The following is a 26,118-nucleotide window of genomic DNA, read 5'->3' as shown; positions in this document are numbered from 1 at the left end:
GAATATCCTTACGGAGCTTTGAACTTCTGCATGAAAGCTTTCTAGAGGGAGAGCCGATGGTTCAAGATTATGCATGTTTCAGGTTTTAATAGCTGTTGCCCCGTTGTTTTCTAGAGAGGTGTCCGTTTTTGGGGGGTACAGAATCAGCTTTACTGAAGTGTAGTTTATATACATTAGGATCCACCATGTGAAGGGTATAGTTGGAAGAGTTTTGCCAGCTGTAAGCATCCGTGTGACCGTCAGCTCAGTCACGATGTAACCTTGCTGCTATTGCAGAGCTCTTCATGCTCCTTTCCCATCATTCTCTCAGCTCCTGTTCCGGAATTTCATGTGAATAGAATTATGCAGGATATACTCTTCTGTGACTGGCTTCTTTGATCCAGCATGTTCTCGAGGTTTATCTGTGTTGTTGCTTGTTTCAGGAGTCACTATTTCTCAGTAGCAGTCCCTGTGTGAACATCCTGTGCTTTTTTTCACTTCACTACTCGCTGATCGGGCTGGTCCTTTTGGCTCTTGTTATAGTAAATCCTCTGTGACCATTTGGGCAATCTTTTTGCAGATGGATCTTTTCCTTTCTCCTGGGTAGACTTGTAGTTGGACTGTGGGGTCACTTGGTAAATACTGATTTAACTTCATGGGAAACTGCCAGGTCATCTCCACAAGTGATTGTGCCATCCTGCGTGGAGTCAGGGTGGTGTCTGTCTGGGACCTGTGGTTCCGCTCCGTCTTCACCAGTGTCCCATGTTGCTGTTGCTTAAGTCACTGGCATCTAATGAGTGCTGAGTGTTCTTTTGTGGTTTTGATGTATATTTCCCAAGTGTTCATGGTGCTGGATATCTTTTCACATGCTTATCGGCCATTTGTGTGTACTTTTCTGTCAAACCTTTTGCCCATTTTAGAAATTGGTGTTTTCTGTATTCTGGGTACACTGTCTCTGTCAGATGTATGTATTGGAAACGTTTTCTCCTTAATGTTTTCCAATTTTGTTCTCCAAATTTTCCTCTTTGATTTTGTGTATTTTTGACAGTATATAGATCAAGTTAAGTAATAGCACTAGACGCATAATTGTTTAAATTCAGTAAAATTGTGTGAAAACAAATTTGTTCTTAATTCACAAGTCATTTAGTTCTTGGTATAACACAGTGTCATGTTTGTAGAAACATGAACATGAAAAGGATATTATTTATCTTGGTGGTGTTAGGTATGTGAGTTATGTGGCATGAAGAATTTTAAAATTTGAAAGTGATAATATTTAATAATTCTTTAAATTTTCATTTGGAGTAGTTCGAACCTTTTCATTTTTTAGTGAATTAACAATTAGCTTTCATTTTTTCCTTCAGAGGATAAATGGGGAAATTAAAAGTGACTTTGATCTTAGAATCTGGTTATGTAGAAGTGATAATAAAATTGTCAAGCTTGGTCTACCTGTTTTGATAGTGAAGTAGTTTTTTGTTGTTGTTATATAATCAAATGTTTTTTCAGATTATATATACTTGATTTGTTCGCTGCTTTATTTCTGCAAAGTATCAGTTCTTTTGCTCAACACCTGATTTACTCCCACAGTAATTTTTAGTTTTTCTTCACTGTACAAAATAATGTCTTTTTGACACTTTTTTAAAGCTTACTAGAAACATTTTGAAGTGCTGTGTATGAATTTAGTGTGCATAAATGCAACAGAGGAATAAAGACCATCCTGAGATGGTCTCCTCTTTAATAAAGAAAAAAAAGTGCCAGGGCTCCTGCTGGGTGTGGTCCACCTCTGCATGTGGGTTGTCTTCCATGGCCGTTGATTGCATGAGAAACTCCCGAAGCTGGTGTTCACGCTATCTCGGAAACAGCCTAACCTTTCTCGACTAGTCACACAGTGAACTAGCTGTTTTCTCAGGAGTTTTCTTGTACTTCTCCCCTGTTGAGCTCAGCTGGTCTTCTTCCTTGTCTCCAGAAGCCTCACGTGGAGTTTGTGGTCTGTCCTCTTTCTGGAATCCCTTCTGTACTCTTGTAGCGTCTCAAGCTGCTGTTCAGCCTTTCTCTCTCTCCCCTTCACTCAAAGCTCTGGTCTACTCATCTGCATGGTAGAGGTTAGAAAAAAGTCTTGTACATCATAGCAGATAGAAATAACATTTTGTGAAATTGGTTTAGGACCAATAAAATCGAAAACTTGGGCCTCTCTTCTCTAGCAGCAACTCAGTAAATAATCATTTAAATAGCACCCTAGCCTTTAAAGCAGAGCCTTCAGAAGTCTGCTCAAAAGTGAGTTTTATTCGTCTTTACTGTGTGTATCACCCAGTGAACTTTGCTACCTGCTGTAAGGTACTATTATGCATCTTTAATTTATGTATCTAATATACTCTTGATTAAAGTTAGCTTGAGAAGCCTGGAAATAAGTGAGGAATATAAAATAATGATTCTGCAAATTTATCTCAGGTTGGTCTTTATCTCTCTGTTGCATTTATGCACACTAAATTCATACATAGCATGTCAAGATGTTTCTAGTAAGCTTCTAAAAAGTGTCAAAAAGACAGAACATCATGACTGTTTTATCCATTTTAGTGTCTTGGCTTTTGATACTAAAGACCAAGTGCTTTGTAAGCAAAACACAAAAAATGACAAAAGCCTGGTTGATTTCTTTAAGCATTGAAAGCATCTTGATCATCGTCAAAGCAGCTCTTGTATGTTTTTGATGCTGGCGCCTGAAGTGAAGTTTCACAGGTGCGTGAGTAGCTATCGTGTGTTTCCAAGTCATGGAACTAGCTATTGTTTACTTCGAGCCTGCTCTGTGCCTGATATACATGCAGCTGTAAACCAACCATTTTACTTTTGAAATTTGTTGAAAGTCATACGTTATAATTATTCTAAAAAGATATAGCATTTGCTGAATGAGAAGATAGTTATCGGTTCTTTGAATATTCTAAAAGGCTCTATTAGGATGAACTTAACCATCGGTTAACAGAATGATGATCATCTGAAAGTAGTTGTGTTTCCTTGGCAAGTAGCTTCGTGGATCTCCACTGCAAGTGACTGAGATGAGCAAACAGCCTGAGCAGCTTGTGGTCACTGGGGATCTACCATGTACCTTTTTCATAGATAAAGAAATAGGAACTTGGTGGAGGTAAGTAACTTGCCTGAATTCATACAACCAGGAGGACAGAGGTCCCTTCGAGGATAGGGTTTTACTACTTCTAGGCTTCTTAGCTCAAATACTGAGATGCTAGGTGGTTCACTTCTGTAGGCACTTATGTCTGTTTCTCTGGAGACTGAGAAATACTGGGCTTGAGTTTATATTACCTTCACAGGTGATTGTGATGCTTCCTAGCTGGCATTTGAGTTCTGTGCACTTCTCCCATTCCTAAAACATCTAATGCTAATTATAAGCTGGTTCCCTGGTAGCTCGGAAGGTAAAGAACCTGCCTACAGTGCAAGAGACCTAGGTTCTATTCCTGGATCAGGAAGATCCCCTGGAGGAGGGCATGGCAACCCACTCCAGTATTCTTGCCTGAAGAATCCCCATGGACAGAGGAACCTGGTGGGTTACAGTTCATGGGGTCGTAAAGAGTTGGATCCAACTGAGTGACTAAGCACAGCACATGATGTTATAGTAATAAAATAATTAAATAGACAATATAGTTTGGTAACACATACTGGAAATATCAGTGGTTATAAATAATACTTGAAGGGTTAGGCATTTTCTGGTACTTCAGCAGTATATTTATATTTATCATAAACCTTCAGTATAGGAAGGTCGTGAAAAGACTTAGAGCTCATCATGACCCCTATCTCCTTTACTTCCATGTTGGCCCGAAACTACTACTTTTTTAAGCAAGAGAATGAATTTCAGGGTGGAGATGAGCCCCAGGAGTTTCTGAAGGGTCTCTGAGGAGTCTTGTCCATGAGCTAAAGAAATGGCACTGACGGACATGTTTATCCCCTTGTGGTGGACACGGACCCCAGTGCTGAAATCTCCAGGTAAGGGTTACTTGATTGTAGAACGCCTGGAAATTCTGAGAGAGTCTGTAAATACTTGGGCATTAGTAGTTTGAACTGCCAAGTCCATTTTATGATACTGTCTTCGAATATAGAGGAAACTGGGGGACTTCCCTCGCGGTCCAGTGGTTAACGCTCTGTACTGCCATTGCAGGGGACGCAGGTTCGATCCCTGGTCGGGAAACTAAGACCCTGCTTGCTCTGTGGTGCAGCCAAAAAGAAAAAAGAATATAGAGGGAATTTTGTTTGGGGATTAAGACACAGAGTCAGTGTGTCAGGTGACAGTCGTATGTTGGCAGAATTGCCTGTGGAGAGTTTTTAGAAAGATATCGCAGAAACCTTCTCTTCAGGCCCCAGAGCAGCCAGTTTTCCTCCAGTGTCCTCCAGCGTGTGCACAGGTCGCCGTCTTTCTGTTGAGCACACTTGCTGGTTTGCACGGGGGCTCATGCTGTGTGGAAAGCACTGGCAGCCCGCGCGGCTGACTGGTGTCAAGGCCTTGCAGGGCCGGCTGGGGTGGCAGCGTCCTGTCACCCGCCTGATGCTCACCAGGGTAACTTACCTAACCTGGGCTTCTCTGAAAACTTTCCCCAACGTGTGTTGGTAAACGGGTACTGGATGTTGGCTTATTTGAGATATGATTTAGAATAGACTTCCTCTAAGGAAGTATCAGAAGGAGTTTTGAAGAAACGCGTGTCCCGCGCCCCGTCCTTGGGTTACAGTGAGTTGTGGGTCCGTTTCTGGTGCATCAGTTTTTGTTCTGTTTCCTCTCCAACAGTGTCTTGGTAAACTGAGTAGTACCTAACAGAATGAAAGGTTTAGCTCATAAAAACAGGTTTTGTACAGTTTTCAAAGAAAACTTCACCCTCTAGATGTCAGTTTAGCTAATCAATCTGTTTTGTCTGTTGTCCCAGCAAACTGTTTAAGACCTTTATGATAGTTCAGTTTTCCACCTGGTGTAAATTTATATGCCATTTCTTTTCTAAGACATGTCTATCGAATAACACAGGAATGCTGGTCTGTAGACTCCGGGGTTTAGTTTACTCTTCTGCTGAAAGGAAGATGATCTGACTTTTATAGAAAATACACTACTGCAGAGTCTACTCACTTTTGCTGAAACAATCCAGTTGATGTTTTCTATCATTCACCTAAGACTGCTACATTACTGTAGTTTTCCTGTGCCTTTTTAGCTGGGCTCAAACCAGGGCTACAGATGTGATCTGAATTTTTAGTTTCTCTTATCAGTAGTCAGGGCACATTTGTTTCCTAAAAACTTATTGATACAAATGCCATTCACAGTACTTTTTCACCTGTAGTTGTATGTACTAGTGATCGTGTGTGCTGTGATCTGCTGAAGTTCAGGCACTAATGAGCCAGTTGTTTCTTGTGAACTTGTGTCACTTACCGTGTTAGGTACTTTGAGAATGTTTTATAAATTGATTTTAACTGGTGGATAGTACCTCTATTCCTGGCTTTCCCAAGTCCTTCAAATGAAGTTTCAGAAATTTCTTTTTTGTAAATTTTCACAAGTCTTTTGGGAGGACTGTTTGGATGCAGCAGTAGTGAGTTTGTGTATTTTTGTTACTTGTTTCTCCCTTTTAAATAAAAACAGGCATGCTAGAAAGTGAAAAGGGACAAGATATTTACTTTTATCTTTCTCTTACTTGGGTAGGGCAAAGTGTGAGTGAGTATGTGGGGAGTTGGTCAGAAGGGTAGGTTTGTTTGGGGGAAGCAAAGCGGGGGGTTAGAAGAGACGGTGACGAGGGATCATACCTTCCTGTGAGGGTGAAGGGTAGGACAGATGGATGAAAGCAAGCAATTTGTTTAAGACAAATTTTGTTAACGTTAATCCCCTAATTTGGCACAGATGTACGGCAGCCTTTCTTTTGAATCCTGTAGTTGACAGTTACAACGAAGTATCCCTCATTAAATATTTTTAACATAGATTTAAAATGTTTTTATTTATTTATTTTTGGCAGTGCTGGGTCTTTGTTAGTTGTGGCGAGCAGGGGCTATGCTTGCTGTGGTGCGGAGGCTTCTCTCATTTTGGAGCATGGGCTCCAGGGCGTGTGGGCTCAGTAGTTGTGGCACGTGGACTTAGTTGCCCCATGCCTGACATGTGCGATCTTCCTGGACTAGGGATCAAACCTGTGTCCCCTGTAATGACAGGCAGATTCTTGACCACTGAGTCACCAGGGAAGCTCTCACAGAGATTTTTGTTTATCTGTTTTTTAAATTGCAAAAATGGTGATTCCTAGACTTTCATTCTTACAAACTTGTCTTTTAGGAAATATAATTTGAATATATGCCAGCTCCAGGCTCTCTGCTAGGCAGACGAAAAGCTGGGGTACTGTTGTGATTTCTGATTCATATGGTGTCTTGGATATACTTGTTCTCCAAGTGTGCTCTTTGGGCCGCAGGGAGTGGGACTTCCCTGGTGGTCCGGGGGCTGAGACTGCCCTCCCAGTGTGTGGGGTCAGAGAACCAGGACCCACATGCAGCAACTAAGACCTTGATCCAGCCAAACAGATATTTTAAAAAACAATTTTGGTAATAATTGAAGATGTTACGAGTTGCCATCTGTTCCAGTGGCGGAAAAGCAGTGGTAGACAAGGACTGTTGGCACTGTAGCACCTGGAGTTGAAAAAAAATGTTTTTTTGAGAATGTCCTCGATGAAGTGAAAACAGTTACTAACTTTATATACTCTTGATCCTGAGTGCACACATCTTAATATTCAGTGCCGCAGGATAGGAATATGCATACAGGGCTTTGACGCTGCCAGTCCAGCGGTCTCTGGGAGCCGCACTTACGTGATGGAGTTCTAGGCTTCACCAGCTGCTTTTTTCATGCAGAGCCATTTTCACTTGAAAGAGGGGTTGACAGACAGTGATTATTCCAGCTTGGGTATGGGGCAGACGTTTTTCAACAAAGTGAGCCTGTCACTTGACAGAGAACAACTGACCGTTATTTGTTGCCAGTGGCAATGTTTGAGTTTTCGAGCAAAAATTAGAATTTTTAGAGAACTTGGTATCTGTCATAGTGAGGTTGACAGCTTTTCCAGTAAATACTTAAAGACTTTTCTGATGACGTCAGTGGATTTAACAAATAATGATTTTTTGAAATAGTGAACTTATGGAAAATCTGCATAACTCAGTGGACCAGTGTTTTCCAAATTGAGGAAATGATATTATAAAGTCACGCATGGGTTAAAGATGGAGCCAAAGGAGACCAATGAATGTTAATGTAGCAGGGTGGGAACGTTTATTGATACAATCTCAGATTCCTCATTGTAACTGATCTTTTAGGCAATAGCCCCTGCTTACTGAAGGATAGAGGTTGTCTTGAGGAAAAGCAGCTATGAGGTTGAATCACAAGCTGCTCTAGTCACTTTTCTCTTAAAACAGTTTTGGAGTAATGTCCGAGCATGAGATTGCCCATGAGCTCAGAAGCCATGCAGACGCCCTTCCCTGCTGTAGCTCAGATATTTGTTTGGGAAGGGATTTTCTTCAACCAAAACAGCATGTTGGAGCAGATTGAATGCAGAAGCAGATATGGGAATCCAGCTGTCTTCTATTAAGACAGATATTTAAAGAATTGGCAAAAATGTAAAACAGTACCCCTCATTAATTTTTTTAAAAAGGAAAATAGTTTTTTAAAAATAAAATGTGTTATATTAACATTTTATAATAACATTACATGTTATTAACATGTGACAGACTTGCTGTTGTTGTTTTTTAAATAAATGTTTTAAAACTTTCTCAGTTTTAAATTTCTAATATGAAGAATACTAGTAGCTACACCCTATATAAACTCAAGGGGCCCTAAGACCCTTTCAGCTTATGAGTGGTGTCGTGTTTTCTGTGAACATTCTGCCCGCTCTTTGTGCTGGTTGACTGCTATGTGAGTAATTAATGTCTAAGTCTGGACCTACATTCAGATTCTTAGTGGTTGCAGTGGCTAACTTAGGGCTTCTTAATCTCTTTTGCTCCATTTTTTCTCCGCGTGAGTGCATCAGGCTTTTAAATGTGAGAATGTCTCTTGCTGTCTTTTCTCCATTCACACTACCACCAACCCAGGCAGAAGTCCTTGTCACTTTATTCCTAAATTACTTCAGTAACCCAGTTTCTAATATATTTTTCAAGTTGAATGCAGCTGTTGGGTTGAGTTTAGTTTTATTTATATGCTCCCTAAAAATGTACAGATATAAACATCTTATGGTATAACCAAAGCAAATTGACAGATTAAATACAGACAGTCCAATCAGCAACACATATTTAATGATGGCTGTTTTGTTAACATGAATGAATAGCCAATCTATTTCTTTAATTTGGCTTAATACTAACAAAGAGAGCATGTATATGTTATAAAATGCTGTTGACTTTTAGTCTTTGTTTGTTGAGGATAACTGACCTAGTGGTTAACCTGAGCTGTGACAACTAGCAATCCTTGAATGCCAGCTTTAATGACAGTTGGAAATTCTGTAAAGCTGTGTTGATCACTGGAGCATTGTGGAGTTACTGAAACCTGCTTTGCACAGATACTGAATAAGTTATTTTTGGAGTCTTTACTAGAAAATATTACTGCATATTTTACGAGTGGGTTGGTGGGAACAGAATACAAGTTGGTGAGCTCTCTGTGTCCTGCGGGCTTGCACCCTGCACAGCGTGCTGAGAGCCTTAGCAGGGTTCCTTTGTTTGCTCGCCCTAGCAGACCTGGCTCACCTTACTTTCTTGTTTGGTTGTTGTTTTTATCCACAGCCCTCAACACCATCCATCTTACATTTTAAACATTTTTCGTTGTTTTTGATTTGTTTCCATCCCAATAGACTAAGTTCTGTAAGGTCATAGATTTTTGTCTGTTATTTATTTCTGAGCCTTCCGTTCCTACAAGGGTACCTAGAATGTGCTAGATATTCAGTAAATATTGAATGACTGGGTGAATGTGTATTAGCACTTCTCTATTAAAACCCCAAACTCAGATGCTCTTTTCTGTGATGGGTGTTTACTGCTGTCTCCCAGCTGGGTCAGACATGCTTCTCTGTTCATCCTGAACACAACTTGTTGTACACAGCACCTGAATTGTATAGAACTGTTTGATTTCTTTGATCAGTATGTGCATAATCGGTAGAACAATTACTTTCCTTGGTTCAGAGTCTGTATTTTTATTAATATAGCCTATAGCCTGGATTATCTTTTTAAGTAGACACCATAAGTTCATATGGAGATTCCCCCCCTCTTAAATTACTCAAGTGATGTCTGAGTTTTTAAATAATAGAATTAGATGTGAGAATTTCCCCCTCAAATTCCATCTTTGTGAATTTTTTGTTTTTTTCCAATTTAACATTTTACATAGCATTTTAATTTCTAATATATTTCTGTTCTGTTTATCATCTAAAAAAGTAGGTGCCTACTTTTAAAATGAAAGCTTTTAGGTTGTTGTATAACTTAATTTTCTTCTTTAAAAAAGAAACTTTATTTTGAAATAATTTTAGATTTCTGTAATCATGGTATATTTGTCAGAAATGAGGAAACCGTTATTACATTACTGTTAGTGAACCTGGAGACTCTGTCTGGATATCCCCGGGTTTCCTGCTTAGTTCCTACTCTGCTGCAGGACACCAGGTTGTATTCGGCTGTCTCCTTAATCTCTTGCGATCAGTGCCAGTTTCCCAGTCTTTCCGTTTTCATAACCTTGTTTATTGGCCCCGTGTTTGGTGGAAATATCCTTCAGTTTGGGTTGATCCATTTTTTTAAGTAGCAACTGAAGTGACAGGTTGTGAGGTTTAGGGGAAGATACGAGTTGTATGTGGCAGGTGTCATGGGGTGCGAGCAGAGCGTGAGCTAATAACCCTGACGGGGGGGTATTGCTGGTCTGCACTGGGACCCCGCCCACCCCGATTTTGGAATTCTGCGTAAGGAGAACTTGCCCGCCACCCCCGTTTACTTATTTATACTCTCACTTTCCTCTCTCAGACTCGTGGGTACTTGTTAGTTTGGTTGTAATGCTGTTGTGATTTTGTTTGCTTCTAAAACCCCTGCAGCTCTGGCCCTTGGCAGCCCTTCAGTCTGATTCCTGCCTTTCCTCCTCAGAGCATTCCCTTCCTTTCTGCTGGAGGCTTTCCTCCTGGTTTCCTGGTCCCAGCCCTCGAACGGCCCTCTCCTCAGAGCCCGGCTTCCTTGTGCCGGCAATGGGATTCAGGGGAAGAAGACGTGGGGTCCTGCTGCTGGGCTCTGCGGCCTGGGGAAGGCCCCACCCGCCAGCTCACCCGGGGATGCTCTGCGTCTCTCCGAGTTCCCGCTGCTGTCCCTGCTTCTGGTCCGTCTCCGCCTCTTCCTTGTTTGGCCCTGGCTCCCCAGGAGAAAACTGAGCTACAGGACAGTGCTTCTGCCCAATTCTTTTCGTCCTCAGCCGCCTTCTGTCCGGTCGAAACACAGATTTCCACGGTTTCCTAGCTGGGCTCCTTTAGCCCACCTCTTTCCGTGGGCTTATCGCCTGAGGTTTCAATTCTCTTGGATTCGCTGTGTGGTCTGCATTCCTTCCTGAGATCCGTGGAGTCCTGTTCTGTTCTTATTTACTTGCCTACAGCCTCCCATGTGAGAAAGTGACTTCTCACATCCGTCTGTCACCTTGACTTTCTCTCTGGGTGTCATATCCTCCCTCACCTGCCGGTGCTGGTGACAGGACCTCCCTCGTGCTGCGCCTGCTCTGACGGGCACTGGGCGGCGCCTGACCTGAGTGGGCTTCTCAGGACAGCTCTGTGACCTGGACGCTCCTCAGGGCGTGAGGACAGGGAGGCACCAAGAGATGTGGGAACCTGGCCAAGTTCTCACACAGCTGGTTCTGGGAGGACTGGGTCCAGCCCAGGGAGACTGGCTTTGCAGGCCGGGTGCGCGCCTCTGTTTAAGTTGTGGGTGGGATGTGGAGAGTGTGCTGCCCACGTCGGTGCCCCGCGCCCATAACCAGTGCTGTTACTCACCAGGGCACCCTTCTGCACAACTGGGGCCGGGGGTGACATGTAGTGGTATCTGCTCGTTTTCATGAACCCACCAAATTGGGGCGCAGGCAGCAGCCCCACGCGCCTGCCTCCCTGGACGCCTTGCTCCCAGTCTCCTCCTTGTGGGGTTTTCTGTGAAGCTCCTCAGGCGTAAGACTTACTTCCCTTGGTAAATTTTTATGTCTTACCAAAAGTTAACATCTATAAGTCTAAGTTCTCCTAATCCTAACCTACAAAATCTTATTTACCATTAATTTACTTCTGAGTTTATTGAAACAGTGGTTTTTAACTTAAAAAGATAAATAAAATTGTTAAGTGAGACTTCGAGTTGCCCTCAAAAGTGTTTTAAATATAAAAGCACTATTGAAGATTGGTGATTTTTCAAACTTGGCAGTTTTCTTTAGGGAAGGACACTGAGAGTGTCACAGTAGTAGTACTTAAATGTTGTTGAGTTTGGATTTCACCTTCCTCAGTCGGGTCTTCAGTTAAGAGTCAACGTTAAGGCAATTAGTTGAGAAGGATAAGTAGTGCACGTAATTTATAATTTTCTTTAGACAAGTGGAAGCACAGCTCCGGTGAGTGGATGGCAAATGACTTGATGCGGCAGATCCTTGGGAATGAAGAGCCTTTTAAAAAGGGCGTCAGGGCACTGAAAATGCCTAGGGAGCCTTTTTTCTTTCTTTGTTTTTTTTTTTAAGTCCTCAGTCATCCTCAGCTGAGTAAGGAGGGGCAGGAATGTTACCTTAGGTAATAAAGGCCCCTCACAAGTGGCCGAGGGCTGGACCTGATAAACAGGAATGAGATTCCTGGGCTGTGTGGCCCAGTCACTGCAGGTGAGGTGTGTCTTGGTGTCTACACTGGAGGGCAAGGGCGGAGTAGGTCTACTCTTGGGGCTGCTGCTTATGGACCCTGAGGACGTGGGGCTGGAACCTGTCTTCTGTTCATTCATTGCAGTCCTATGAATATACCTCAGATCCCTTCTGTGTCTCATGTGGCAGAAAGCCTAATCCAAAACAATTGAGGTTTGGTTGATTCATAAAATACACTCTGAACTATGTATAACCTTACTTTATTTAATCTATGTATTTGTAGTCCTGACAGGCTGTACGACATTGTATTAAGGTGTGGATAGACCCCTGCCGTACCCTGGTTTGTCTCTTGAATTAAAGCGTATAACTGTTGTTTTGGTGTCATTGTATACAGGTGGACTTGAGCTCTATCTGCTTTGAATAAAAGAAGCTATTTTATTTTCTGGGATAAAAATCATATTTCGTGTCATTTCATCTGTGGGACTAAACAGGTCTTTTGAGTGAGACATTTAAAAACTGGATTTCTCACACATCCCCATCCATTTAGTAGCAAGTCATTTTAATGAAAGTTCCTTTCTGCCAATCCACAAGTACTCCGAGTGCTATCTTAGTTCTCACTGGGCTGAGATGTGGTGGGAAGGAGTCAGAAGGACTCATTTGTCTGCTTTCAGGGCGGGAAGGGGCTGGGGGAGCTCGAATTTGAAGGCTTCTGCCTGCCGGGCTGTAGAGGTGGGTGGGCCTGCAGGGCTGGGTGTCTGCAGCCAGCTAGCTGTGGGGGGTGCTGGTACCCAGTTTGTTTGGATGAGGTCTCAGGCAAGAGCAGCTTCCTAAGGGAATCTGGAGGCTCCGGGTTTCCGCTCAGGGCCTCTTGATTTGTTGCTGGGCAGGTGGACCACAGGGCCCTGGCTGCCCCTGAGACTAGGCTCCTCCCAGGTTTCTCAGGATGGGGTGTCTCCCCTCCCTTCCTGTGCTCAGCACGGCAGCCCCCCTTCCTTTCATACCTAGTGGCACAGCGGCTCGTGATCAGCACATGATAGTAGACCTGCGTTTTGGTTTTATTGTTTGTTTGTTTTAAAATCTGTTTGTCAGGCACCCAGCCAGGCCCTGGGGTTTTACAAAGGAGAAAAACTGCTCTTGAGATTGAGGAACCTCCAATGGGGATGAAGTGGGGTGAAGAACATGAAAATGTGATTTTAATGTGTTGTCAATGCTGAGGGAGGGAGCTTGTTTTATGTAAAAAAACATCCTTCTAATGGTACCTTAAGTTTTGTTAATTTTTTCATGGTTCTGCCTGTTTATCCCTATACTTTTGAGGAACAGTCTGTATACTTTTGTGATCCTAATTCAGAGGTCATGAACCTTATATTTGGATAATTTCCCCTAAGTGAATCATGGTTTTCTTTTCCTGTCTATTGTGCATATTTACCAGATCATTCTATGGCTCAAAAACCTTCATTTTCATTATTTGGGAGAGCTTTGTGAAATTTATAAACGTGGAAACGTATCTACACATGCCCTCTTACGAGAGGTTGGTTCCAGACTAGCTTTGAAGTGTCCTGTTGTTGATTGTGAGACTTGGTAATTTAGTTACAGCTTTGGTTCTGTCCTAACAGACTTTTCTAGAGGTGTTCTTACTAATGATAGAAACATCTGGAAGATATCCCAGGGTTGAAAACATGAAGTGCTAATGATACCTTTTCACCACGACAGAAAAAATGCACCTTTAGAACCGTAGTGATAGCCGTGTTGGACATCAGAGAGGACAAGAGCCATGCTCCCGGAGCAGGTTCATCGGACTCGGCACCACCACCACCTCTGGGGAGGAAGAATTTGTGGAGGCGGCAGTGGTGATGAGCTTATGAGCTAATGAAGCAGTGATAATCCCTTTTTACCTGATGTTTCCCCCTTTTGGGTAGTCCTCTGAAGTGCTAAATATCTTAAAATAATTTGCATAGAATCACCTGAGCCCATCCGTTACCTAACCACAGATATGAAAGCAAAAAACTGCCCCAGAGTCACCTTTTAAATACAGCTCTAGCTTCTCCCAGTCTCGGGCGCCCTCTGCCCCGGCCTCACCTTCTTCCTGACTTCTTCTGGGGTTCTTCATTTCTGCCAAGGTGGGGTTGGCTGTGGCGATTAGTCTCCTCAGCTCCCAGGAGTGTTCCACGCAGCACCCCAGGCAAGGGTGCACTTTGAACCTCATTCAGCTGTCTATTTGCAGTCCTGCAGGCCCTTCATTCTTCTCATTCCCTCGGTTCCTGTAGTCGGGCTCTTCGCCTGTGTGGGGCGTGCTTTGTCTGCCGCGTCTGCTGGCGCCCCTACCGCCCCTGGGCTCCTGCTCTTAGCGCCTGCTCTCTGTGCCTCTTGAAATAGCCTCAGCTATTAAGGTTGAGCTGTCACTGTTCTGCCCCTCCTTACTTGACTCCCCCACCCTCAACCCCAGTACTTTTGCGTGTTTATCTCGTAAAGTCTGTTCTTTCAGGCCTTCTTAGGTAGGTTATAAGCTCCACACGGCAGGTTCTGTGGTCCATTCATCTTTGTATGTTCATCGCCCAATTCTTACTAGTTGTTTATCCCTTGCTCTCTTTTGCTCTTCTTTCAGCTTGAATCATACACCATTGGCTTTGTCTGTCGTGGCTTGGTGGTGGACTATTCCTACAGAAAGTTCCCCTGACCTCTGGGCTCCTTTCTTTCTCTGATTCCTCTCCTTAGGCATTTTCTCTGTGCCTGAGGGCTGTATGTAAACGGGTAGCTGAAACCCTGCTCGGTTACTCAGGCCAGAAAGCCATCTTCTGCAGATGGAAATCCTTTCCTTGCTCTCCTCCCCGGTGTGCTTGTACAGGCTGCGTCTCCCACCTGGCCACACTTCCACTGTCCAGTCTCACCTGGCCTCACCTTTGCCTTTTGCTCTCCTGCAGCCCCTTCTGTCACTGCTGCCACCAGCTGGCCCCTCCAGAGTGGACATCTTCCCTCCCCTTGACTGAAAACCCTCCATGACTTTCCACTGTGCTTAGAAAAAGTAGAGCCCAGATCCCCAGCGCAGCCCCTTTGCGCCATCCGACAGACGGCTATCCTTCTAATCTTTAGAAGATACAAGTACAAATTTAGCACTTGAGAAAGTATTCTAGAAGAGAACACTTGTTAGATTCTGTAGTGTGAATTGGACACCTGGTGGACCACAGGCTGAGCCCATGTTTCACATAACTGGCTTCCAGGGCCTCTGGGTCCCTGCCTTCTCTGGGAGGCCCCATGGGAGGAAAGTCTGGTAAAAACACAGACTTGCATCACCGTGTTGAAGGCGAGAAGCGTGGTTGAAAGGGCACGTAGAGGGAATACTTTAATTTGTACCTGTCTCGTATATTGTTCTATTTTGTGCCTTTAGTGCTGTGTGTAGATTTTACTTCTGTTTTGGATTTCTCTTTTCCAGTCATTTATTTGTGCCTACATCAGCTAATTCAATGATAAAAAACTTAGAACATGTGTCTACATTTTTGTTTCACTCCACAAGTGTGAATCTCATAGCTCCTTACTGTATATAATTAACTCCTGTAATGGGTCATGTTTTGGTAGAATGACGGCAGTTTAGGAGTGGAATATCTCTGTAAGTAAAAATGTCTTTGAAAAGTTATGCTAAATAAAAATTTATACCTGGAATGAAATGTTTTTAAGGACTTCACAGCACAGAACAAGTGAGTACCCTCCTTGCAAATACTGAGAGCGTAATTATGTGTCATTTCTTTGGTTGGTGGTTAGTTTGCTGGGGGTTAAAACACAAGTGATCATATTCAGGCTGGTCAGATCAGCGATTTTAATATGAAACCATTGCTTTTAGAATAATCATGGGCCAGACTGGGAAGAAGTCTGAGAAGGGACCAGTGTGTTGGCGGAAGCGCGTAAAGTCAGAGTACATGCGCCTGCGGCAGCTCAAGAGGTTCAGGCGCGCTGACGAAGTCAAGGTACCCTCTGCCTCCTGGGAGCACTCGGTGTACAGCCCCTCAAGATAAGTTTTAGTTTGAAGGGAAAATGGCCTTCTTTACTATAAGAGAAATGGAAACTTGAAAGTTGAGGTCCTTGGTCTATCTTAACTAAAACATAAAAATTGTATCATGCACATAGTGAAATGATAAGTTTTTAGTCTAATTTTGCCTACTTGGCAACCACCATCTTTTCAGTATAGCTTTGTGTACTGCATGAGAAGACCCAGGATCCAAGCATAAAGGGGTGTTTCATGGTACTGTGTTCCTGAAGTCTTTGTAATTAAAGAAGATATGTACACAGTTAACAAAGGACAAAAATGATTTCTTATTCCCTTTCCACTCTCAGTAAAATAATAGATGTTGTGTTTTTGTATTATTTGAATGTGGGAAGCCACCTTTTAGTGTAAAATCATATGCTTTTGAAGGGATGTCCCTGGTACTCTTTAGGAATCATGCAATTTTAACCTTCATTAGAGATGTTACAAATTGTCTAACAATGAACAATTTCTTTTCTCCTCTCCTTCATTTTTTTTTAAAGAGTATGTTTAGTTCCAATCGTCAGAAAATTTTGGAAAGAACAGAAATCTTAAACCAAGAGTGGAAACAGCGAAGAATCCAGCCTGTGCATATCCTGACTTCTGTGAGCTCATTGCGCGGGACCAGGGAGGTTGGTGAACTCACGCGCTGTTCAAATTATCAGTGCATTTTGGTTTTTGCTGTTGCAGTGTTGGTTGGTTATTGAGAGAGAACCATTGACCTCGGATGTCCCTTGTTCTATTGGTGTTTCTCTTTAATGTGCAACTGCTAATGGCTTCTAGCTATTCCTGTAACAGCTCTGGTGTTTAGAATTCTACTTTCACTGTTGTTAGGTAGATTCCTAGACTTTTATAAGACTATTCGTTAAAAAAGAACTTAAAAATACTCTTAAATGTCCTCATCAGATCAAAAGTTAGAGCACGGCTTTCTGACACATACTTTTTTTTCTCCCCCTTCATATGAATTAGCCATGCTGGAAGAAATGTTTCTTTTTCATGCATACTCATGGAGTTAACAAGCATTTTATTACATATTTTGTTTTAAATTCTAGGGCTCACTGGGAGTTTTAAAACTTGAGGTCGAGAGGTCAGAATTTCCTTTGTTAATAGCATTTTTTTTGATGAAGAAGTAGATCTTAATCCCTCCAAAAAAATTACTGTTTTCCAAGGAAGGCAGTAAATCTATGGCAGTTTTATAATGAAGGAACACATTAAAAAGGAGCAGTAGCAAGATGAAGAGAGAATGGCAGAGACTCACACAGTGTGAGCCCGCCAGTAGGGTTTCGGTTAAGGTGTCTCAGCTTAAGCACCAGTCTGACACAGGAAGACATGGCATCATACGAAATGCTACAGGAACAGGCACGGAGGCAGGAAGAGGAGAGAGTGAGCTGAAATTTAGATCACACCACGGAGTAGATGATTGTTGACCTGCGTGTCTAAACAGGGGATGCATCTAAACAATGGAATGAATTTGTTCTAAAGTGATGTTTTCAACGAGTAGACATTTTTTATAGGGTATTATAATAATTAAGCACTAATTTGCTGTCTTATGAGGCCTGTTGAGGTCGTGTGACGGGCTGGCTTCAAGGACTGGTCAGTGCTACAGATACAGTCCTAGAAGTGGTTTCAGTGATGATGTTCATGGTCTTGATGGTAAAAAAGGCTTGGGATGATTCTTAGTTATTTATACGTTTTTGTCAGGTGACAACTCTTTAAGCTCTAATTTGCAGTTGTGTAAAATATATGAAAAAAATTATTAACACCTGCCAGTCACATGGAACAGATCAGGACCTACACATTGAAGTAAATGGCTTATTAATATGTACTTATTAATGTACATATGTGAATAAAATGTACTAATTAATATTTCATCACTAAAGGTGAAAGGGGTCCCTTTCTGTGCTGGTTAGAACATTCTCAAAAGGGACCAGGATGCAGCCTCTCACTGGTTCTTTTGCAAGTTTTGTCTGGTGATTTTCTGGAAGTTTTGAAGTGAAGGAAAAAGAAACCTGGGTTTTTTTCTCCCCAGAGAGAAAAATCTTAGAAATTTGGAGAAATAAAGTAGGAAACACATGGAACACTTGTTTTTGCCACCCATTACAAATCTCAAAATGCTGCTGAAAGCCCAGCCTGCCTTTATAATAAAAGTCGCAGCGGTGGTGATTTCTGGCAGGGCGCTAGGTCTGTTGTGATTTGATCATTGTGATGGCTGTGTCACCCCCTTTTCCATTCCTGAGTGAGGAAACGTAGCTTCACTTCAGTTCAGTCGTGTCCGACTCTTTGCAACCCCATGAATCACAGCGCACCAGGCCCCCCTGTCTATCACCAACTCCTGGAGTTCACTCAGACTCACGTCCATCAAGTTGGTGGTGCCATCCAGCCATCTCATCCTCTGTCGTCCCCTTCTCCTCCTGCCCCCAATCCCTCCCAACATCAGAGTCTTTTCCATTGAGTCAACTCTTCGCATGAGGTGGCCAAAGTACTGGAGTTTCAGCTTCAGCATCATTCCTTCCAAAGAAATCCCAGGGCTGATCTCCTTCAGAATGGACTGGTTGGATCTCCTTGCAGTCCAAGGGACTCTCAAGAGTCTTCTCCAACACCACAGTTCAAAAGCATCAATTCTTCGGTGCTCAGCCTTCTTCACAGTCCAACTCTCACATCCATACATGACTACTGGAAAAACCATAGCCTTGACTAGATGGACCTTTGTTGGCAAAGTAATGTTTCTGGATGTTCAAGCTGGTTTTACAAAAGGCAGAGGAACCAGAGATCAAATTGCCAACATCTGCTGGATCATTGAAAACGTAGCTTAGAGAGATTAAAGTCAGTTTCCTTGCTCTAATGATCTGATGTGGGCCTGAAAGAGTACACTTTGCTCAGACACATTAAGAAATTATTGAAGTTTGTTATTTATGTACAATTGGAATTGCTCATGATACAATTTTTAGTATTAAGAGTACAGTTTATTCAAATGAATATTTGCTAATTGAATTTTGCTTTTAATTTTGTCAGTAGAGATAAAAGTCATTGATTGTAAAGATGCCTAACTTTTTATTGAGCTTATGGGACAAATGATAAGAAGAAATTAGTATTTTGATAAAAACAAGTGGTTTTTAAACTTAGTACTCCGTGCAGGTTGAGAAGAAGCATTTTCACAAAATGGAAGGAAAAGGAGGAAAGAAACCCCTAGCCTCAGGGTTCAGGGTTTGTTGCCTGGAGCTCTGACTGGTCAAGCTCCTTATTTTTGAGCCTCTCTTGACAGCTGATTCTGATTCAAATGATTCCTCTTTTATTCCTCCTAGCCTCCCACCCCCTTTAAAACCATCATCACTGACTTTTGGAAGCTGAAGATTTATATAGTTTGTGATGAGCTTTTTGGTGTTATCATAGTAAATGATAGAATTTTAGGGCTAGAAAGGGCTTTAGTGATCTGTCTGGTCTCCTTACTTTTCAGATAAGACTATATCTCTGTTTAGTTTTTCTTCAGTTTGAGCATTTCCAAAATAGATCAGTTTATTTTTTACGCTTTGAAAGTTGGAGTCAACTAGGTTAGAAGCAGGGAAAATAGATAAGTTAGCCTATTTTGCAAAGAGTTTCTTTGCAGTAGGCTTGTAGGCTTGACAGAATTTGGGATTGCACTGTTGACCCAGACACCTGAAAAGTCTGTTTCTTTGAACATTTAAGTGCTGTTGTGACACAGCTTTAATTAAGTCCTTATCTTTATAAACTCATCCTTTATAAAAGGGCTGTCTTCAGTTTAAATCCTTGGAGCATGATATGATTCACTGACAGTTTTCAGTCATTCACTCAAATACTTTATTCCCTTCTGTACTTGTAGAAGATAGGTGATAACGCTCAGTTTTTAAACGACCAATTTTATCTAGGTTATTTTAGTAAAGAAAATCTGACAAGTTTACTTTCTGATCTGATGAAATGACTTGGGTTCGAGGAGTCCTGCAGTTGACCTGCAGCCACATCTTTGGTCTGCTGTTTTCCTTCACGCGTGCTTTTAGGAGACTTGCGGGACTTAGTTTTTGTTGTTGAAGTTACAAAACCTAAACTGTTGCCCATAGGATTTTAGTACAGAGTATGTCTGTTTTTTCTTTTAGAAAATACTTCTGACTTCTTGAAGATAGTGACTATAATATATATATTTTACATTTATTTCCTTTGCTCTTCAGTTTATCTTTTTTTAAGGAGCGCTCAGCTTTAAAGTGTTATTAAATGATACTTAGAGGCCAAGGGATATACACCATATTGCCGTAACATGTGGCTGTTTATCAAAAACTTGTTTCTTGGTGACATCATTACTTTGTCTTATCAGTAAGTAAAGAACTTTATCTCGGTGAGCCTGTACCCAGTGACCATGCTCTGAGAGTGTCTGTTTTTCCAGTTGTAGTGAAGAAGCTGGTTCAGTTACGCTCGTAGTTCTTACTAATGCGTTTCTTTTTGTACATTTTCCGTTTCTTGCTAAAAACCACAAGGTTATTTTCCTCTTCATTGATTCTTCATAACAAGACTTTCTTTTTACTTGTTCATATTGTGAATGAAAGGGAGGCTTTCTCAAATGATGTCTGTCTTCTGGGCAACTGGTGTGATTGGTGTAGTGTAAAAATATCCTGCCAATATGCATTTTTAGGTTTCCAGGAGAATGTAGTGTTCTTGTGAGATTTCTGTGTCTTGTTTACTAATGAAAGGAGTGAGAAATGTGGGGCTTCTTCAGAATGTTTAGCACACAAGCAGCATCAGAAGGCCCCCGGGTTCTCACATTCGTGGAACTGAAAGTCTTCTGGACTTTTCAGTACATACAGGTTTGCTCTTCCTAGTGATAGCTTAGAATTTTAAGTTTATCACCGATCATTTGATATTCATAAATAAATTTTTTTTGTAGGGGGAGGCTTCTGTTGTAATGCAGGACATGTGAGTTCTTTCATGAGTTTGCAATTTGGGCTTATTTTTTATTGAAGGGGAAGAAAAAACTTGTTTACCTGTAAACACCTGACTGCATCATTTGTTGACATGGTCGTGTACTTTTGTCACTGAATTGTAAATAGAAATTACTATACACAAAGAAAAATAACATGCTGGTGTACCCAATATGTACTGGCATCCTCTTTACTCCTTACTCCAACACAGTAATGTGCTTTCTTTCCTTTGCAAATTTCAGGATTAGAGGGCCAGTGTGCCCTGCTCAGCATTTGAGCAAGTGTGGCAAGGAGCTGGGCCCTTTTTCTCAGGTCTTAAAGAGGTGAGGTGTGCTCCCAAGTGAGTGTCTTGACTCTCAGCTTGAGTATACCCATCCTTTCTTGGTTTCTCAAGGAACTGGTTTCTCAGTTGCTTTCTGCTGCTCTCTGTCTCTTTTAACCCTTTGTTGGTTGAATCTTGTATTAACTCTGCCAGTCCTTCCTGCCCGTGTAACTTTTTCAAATCATGGCAGCCTTGCCTTTTTTCTGGCTTTCTTTGAGTGGAAATAGATGGAACGTTACTTCAGTAACCATAAGGAGTTTTTGGCTTTCTTTAAGTGGAAATAGATGGAACGTTACTTCAGTAATCATAAGGAGGTGTTACTTTTCTTTTGAAAGGAAGCCAATGTAAGCATTTTATGCTTTTCCAAGAAGACCATTTAAAAAGAAGAAAGATCACTTAGGTTGATTGAGTTTCTATTTTATTATTGTATATTAAAGATATATCATACACTTATGTTTGAGTTCATATTTTAAACTTAAGATGATATATCTTAACTTTAAAAAGTGAACTTTTCAAAAATATCAAATGTTTATTTTGTAATCGTAAACTAGCAGAAGTTGTGTTTAATGTGCTGTTTTTCTCTGAGAACACTGTGTATACAGTTTGTGTTTTAAAAATTGTTAAATTGACTATTACAAAGGTCAAAGTCTCTTCTCAAAATGCAAAACCAAATTTTGACAGCTATCTTAAAAACAAACAATGAACCAGAGTCCAAAGAAATGCTTGTCTAGTGAGTCTACAGTGCTGACAATTGTTTATTGCTCTGAAGAAGTAACACTTTTTAGGCCTGGAACTTCTGTCACAGTTTAGCTTGATATTATGGATTGACTTAAATCCACTGCTTAGGATTCTGTTTTATTTTCTTTTACTAGATTTCGTAAAAGTATATAATTTGAGTACCTTTTTGGGAGGGATGAGTAGATTTCATGAGCTAACTTGGCAACTAATGAGGTACTTTCATAGCAGCTAATGTGAATATCTGTGTGTTGTGTTAGTTGCTCAGTTGTGTCCAACTCTTTGTGACCCCATGGACTGTAGCCTACCAGATTTCTGTCCATGGAATTCTCCAGGCAAGAATACCAGAATGGGTTGTCCTTCCTTTCTCCAGGGTATCTTGCTGACCCAGGGATCGAACCTGGGTCTCTTGCATTGCAAGCAGATTCTCTACCATCTGAGCCACAGGGAAGCCCCATGTGAATATCTGTAGGTTAATAAAATTTTGTAAAAATCTTTTTCTTAATTAGAAGGTCATTATAAAATATTAACTGTAAAAATTCAAGTAACACAGAAATATATGAAACAGGATACAAAGAAAGGACCCTGTAATTCAACCCTTGTGATTTTGATTCTTTCAGATTTCTTTTTCTGTAACATGTTAGTAATAATGATGATGTATTTTATTTAAAAAACAATTATTCCCAGATAAAACATGTCTGCCACTTGGGGCCATCACTTTACAGTTCTTCACCAGTGCAAGTGCTTGGTCCTGTGGCTTTGCCACAATTGATTGCCCTGTTCATAACTGATGAACACTTAGGTTTTTATTTTTTCCTTTTGCAGTTAGCATTTCTGTGAGTATTCTTCATACACATCTTTTGAGTAAGTTTATAGGAAAAGTTTCTAGAAACAGTATTACTAGGTCAAGAGGATATGTGTCTATAACATTTTAATAGATGTTAACAAATTGACCCCCCCAATGTTTTTTGTTTACACTCTTTACCAACTGATAATAGTAGTGTCTATTTCTCTGTTCTCCCAACATAAAATGTTAATTTTTGTCAGTGTGATAGGTAAAACACTATTGCAATTTGCTTGCCTTCCTTTTTTCAGCAAAACCAAGTATCTGTTGTTTGTTTGTATTTCTTTTATGAGTTGGCTGCTATGGGCTTGGATCTTTTAAAATTGGGTTGAACTTTTTCTTATGATTTTTAAGGACTTTTTATATATTATAAATACTAGATTTTAATTATCTGTTCTGCAGATTTTTTTCTCCCCATTTTGATGTTATTTCTGATATATTTTGGTTGTACAGGAGTTTTGAATATATATGTAGTTAAGAGTTTCTTCCTTTGATTTTTGTGTTTCTTTAAGGCTGACAAAGCCTTTCTCCACTTCAAGATTATAAATTACCCATCTTTCCTTCTAGTTCTGTTTTCATTTTTATGTTTTAACATCATTTACCCTATTAGGAATTTCCTGTCCTATAAAGAGTGAGTGGGGAGATTTTGTTTTTGATTTTTTTCTGTTGTTTTAGCATCATTCACTAAATGATGAATCTGTGAGCAACTTGGGAGTGGCATGCCTCTGTTTTGCAAAGATGAGCAGAATTGGCTTGTCTGGTGGTCATGGAGCAGGCTCAGCACCTGCGCACAGAGCTTGTGCTTCTCTTGAGACCGAGGTCCCGGGACTGTCCTGTCTCCACTTTAGCCCCTGCTGCCCTGTGGCCTTCAGCCCCACGTCCACTCGTGGGAGCCAGGCTTCACAGCAGCTGTGCTGCCCCAGCTTATGGAAACCATGGCTTTATTCTTTGTTCTGCTTCTTAGTTTTTCTTTTCTTTCTCTTTTTTCCAATGATAGAAGTGATCTTACTCACCTCTCATGGGACCCTTACTGAACTAGGTACTTGAGTTTGCCTCTCACGGACAAGCAGGACTCTGGTTACCTGCCTTACCCGCTGTTGGATGTTTTTGTGGTCCTACCAACTTTTGTCCTATGACTATATTAATTCTGCTTCTGATCTGTAGGATTTTAGTGGAACTGCAGATTAAGAGGGGACGATATACTCTTACAGCACCCTTCAGATTCAGACCAGAGTTGGGTTCTTAAGTTACTATACTAACTAGATTTATAGATCTGTGATCTCCTCACTCAGGAGCTTAGATGCAGGGAGGAGCTTTAAGGTCCCAATATCCTGACATTGCCCTTCACATGTTACCTGTTTTCTGTGAAATGCTATATATGCCCCCATGTCCCGCCCAGAGGGTGCTTGCAGGATGATGACATCTTTCTGTTCTCAAGTAAGCTCAGAGCAGGAGCCTAGGCGGAGCTTCTCCTCTAGTCCCGGCGGCTCTGCAGCACACATACTCAGCACTAGAACAGGAAATACCTGCAGTCTGAACCACTCTCGTACTCCTTAGCTCCCAAGGCCTTGATTAGCTGCTTTTATTAACTGTAAAAGTCTTTGGTTCAAGACCTCATCAGGATGTTTGATTTCTGACCACCCTTCCCTCCTCTAGCCACCCTTCTCCTAATCCTTCTGACTCCTGTTAGGAGCTCACTTCTCCTGTGAGCTTTTCTTGACCTAAACTTGATACTTAACCTCATTCCAGTTTTCTCTTCACTATTTCCTTCACATGAAAGCAGTCTGAAATTAAGTTATGTACACTATCATTTTCACCAGAGGGCTAGCTAATTTAAAACTTGGTGTATCATCTTGTCTCTGCTGAAATCGTGAGGAATATGAGTACTTTCAGAAATCACCCTCAGCTTCTCCCTGAAGTTGGGTGGCAGCCGATACTTTCTTTCCTACACTTTAGATGTGAGACAGTCCTTATTGTTTTTACTCGGAAAAGCTAAAGGATATTAGACAATATCAACAGTTCATTGTGTCTCTGGCTTGAATTGAGTGGACCAACCAGGATCCAAGAATACTTTTAACTTGGCTAACTGGGTGTATTTTTTTCCCCTTACTATACGGAAGCTGGACTTAACCCTCCTAATGTAAAGACTGTTGAGAGTCCGGATGGCTGTGGCCATGCCCTTCGGGATGTCCCACTGTAAGAGGGGGAGTCATACCTGTCTCCTAGGGTAGTGGTGAATTTTAAAGAAGTTAACTTTGGTAAAGTCTCTAGCACAGTGCTCGGCACGTAGTAGGGTGTGTTAATTTCTTTCCCTTCCCTGCAGGCCACTCACCTGCTCTTCCCTCTACGATTTTCCATAACACAGTTTTTACTTGGAACCAGCCTTCTGCCAAGAGTCTCAGTTTGGTTGTGTACTCCTACAACTACTATTTTTGGCTTGACTTCCCTCTCCAGCTCCCAGTGGTCCAGCCACACAGTCGCCTATTGTACCAGCTGGTTGATGTAAGTCTATCCATCCTCAGAGGAACCTAGTCACTTACCAGTAAGCTGTGTTTCTCTGAAAATGTAGCATCCTTGATAACTCATGTAGTCGTTTTCTTTCTTTCTTTACCATCATTGATGGATTACCTGCAACAGCTTCCTTGTGTGATCCTCAAGTTGGACCTAGAATTAGAGAATTTCATTGGTTGATGTATAGGTCTCCTAGTGAGATCCTGAGCTTTGATCAGGTAAAAGGCTGTGGAGACCCAGGAGGTCAAAGTCCTATTCAGTCTTCTGAGTGACATGAGACTTGGTAACGTAAACTGTCAAGGATGATACATTTTCAAAGAAAAAAAGTTACTGGTAAGTAACTGGAATTTTTCAGTAATTTTCCTGTAAGTCAATGAATAAGAATTCCCAAACTTGTTTTACCAGCAAATGCTTTTGCATTTGAATATTATTTCATAAACGAAAGGGATATGGTTTTTAGTTAATAGTTAAAGAATGGGATAGAGTTTCTAGAGATAATGCTTAGATAACGAGGTGGGTATAGACCTTCAATTTGTTACTTAGGTTTTCTTGTAGCTTTAAAAGAAATGGAAGTCGAAGTCTACATTGGGGAAAAGTCAGCAAATGCAGTCGGTTCATTCCGGGAACATTTTTTGAGTGCCTACTCTTTTTTGAGACACTGTGCTGAGTATTGTTGGGAGACAGATGTAGCACCACGCTCTGCCCTCAGAGCTAATTTCCAGCCCCTTGGTAACACTTAGGACTGAGAACTGAGGTCTGGGTGAGGGGTGTGGCAGGTGTGGGGTGGGTGCCCAGTGCTGCAGCCTTTGCCATCTTATTTTCTGTGCTTCTCTAAGTTCTTTCTGTTCACGGAGACGTGCCCTTGTTCAGTGGACTCAGCATCTTCAGGACACGAGCAGACCGGCGGGGCGGAGCTCCCCCCCCTACCCCGTCTGGTTGAGTAGGACACGCAGCTCTCTCTCCTCCTCTGAGTGTGACCTTGGGTTT

At 41.6% G+C, this 26,118-nt stretch overlaps 1 protein-coding gene across 14 annotated transcripts in view; it reads left to right on the top strand.

The window, feature by feature from the left end:
* Positions 1 to 26,118, top strand: part of EZH2 (enhancer of zeste 2 polycomb repressive complex 2 subunit) — a 57,078-nt gene that overhangs the window by 7,863 nt on the left and 23,097 nt on the right. For 6 of the 14 annotated variants that reach the window (XM_069587026.1, XM_069587031.1, XM_069587030.1 and 3 more), the window contains exons 2-3: positions 15,615 to 15,738; positions 16,298 to 16,426. The exons of 2 other annotated variants lie outside the window; for them this stretch is intronic. In XM_069587026.1, the coding sequence (XP_069443127.1) occupies positions 15,622 to 15,738; positions 16,298 to 16,426 (246 nt within the window). In that variant the 5' untranslated portion in view covers positions 15,615 to 15,621. Of the gene's footprint in view, positions 1 to 3,241; positions 3,964 to 15,614; positions 15,739 to 16,297; positions 16,427 to 24,943; positions 25,123 to 26,118 lie in introns of those variants that run through there. 6 more of the 14 variants (XM_069587036.1, XM_069587033.1, XM_069587037.1 and 3 more) reach the window with 4 other exon arrangements.

Source organism: Ovis canadensis, chromosome 4 (genome assembly GCF_042477335.2).
Source record: "Ovis canadensis isolate MfBH-ARS-UI-01 breed Bighorn chromosome 4, ARS-UI_OviCan_v2, whole genome shotgun sequence".
Lineage (NCBI taxonomy): Eukaryota > Metazoa > Chordata > Mammalia > Artiodactyla > Bovidae > Ovis > Ovis canadensis.
Note: the sequence above shows the minus strand (reverse complement) of the source record. Positions and strands in the feature narration are given on the sequence as shown.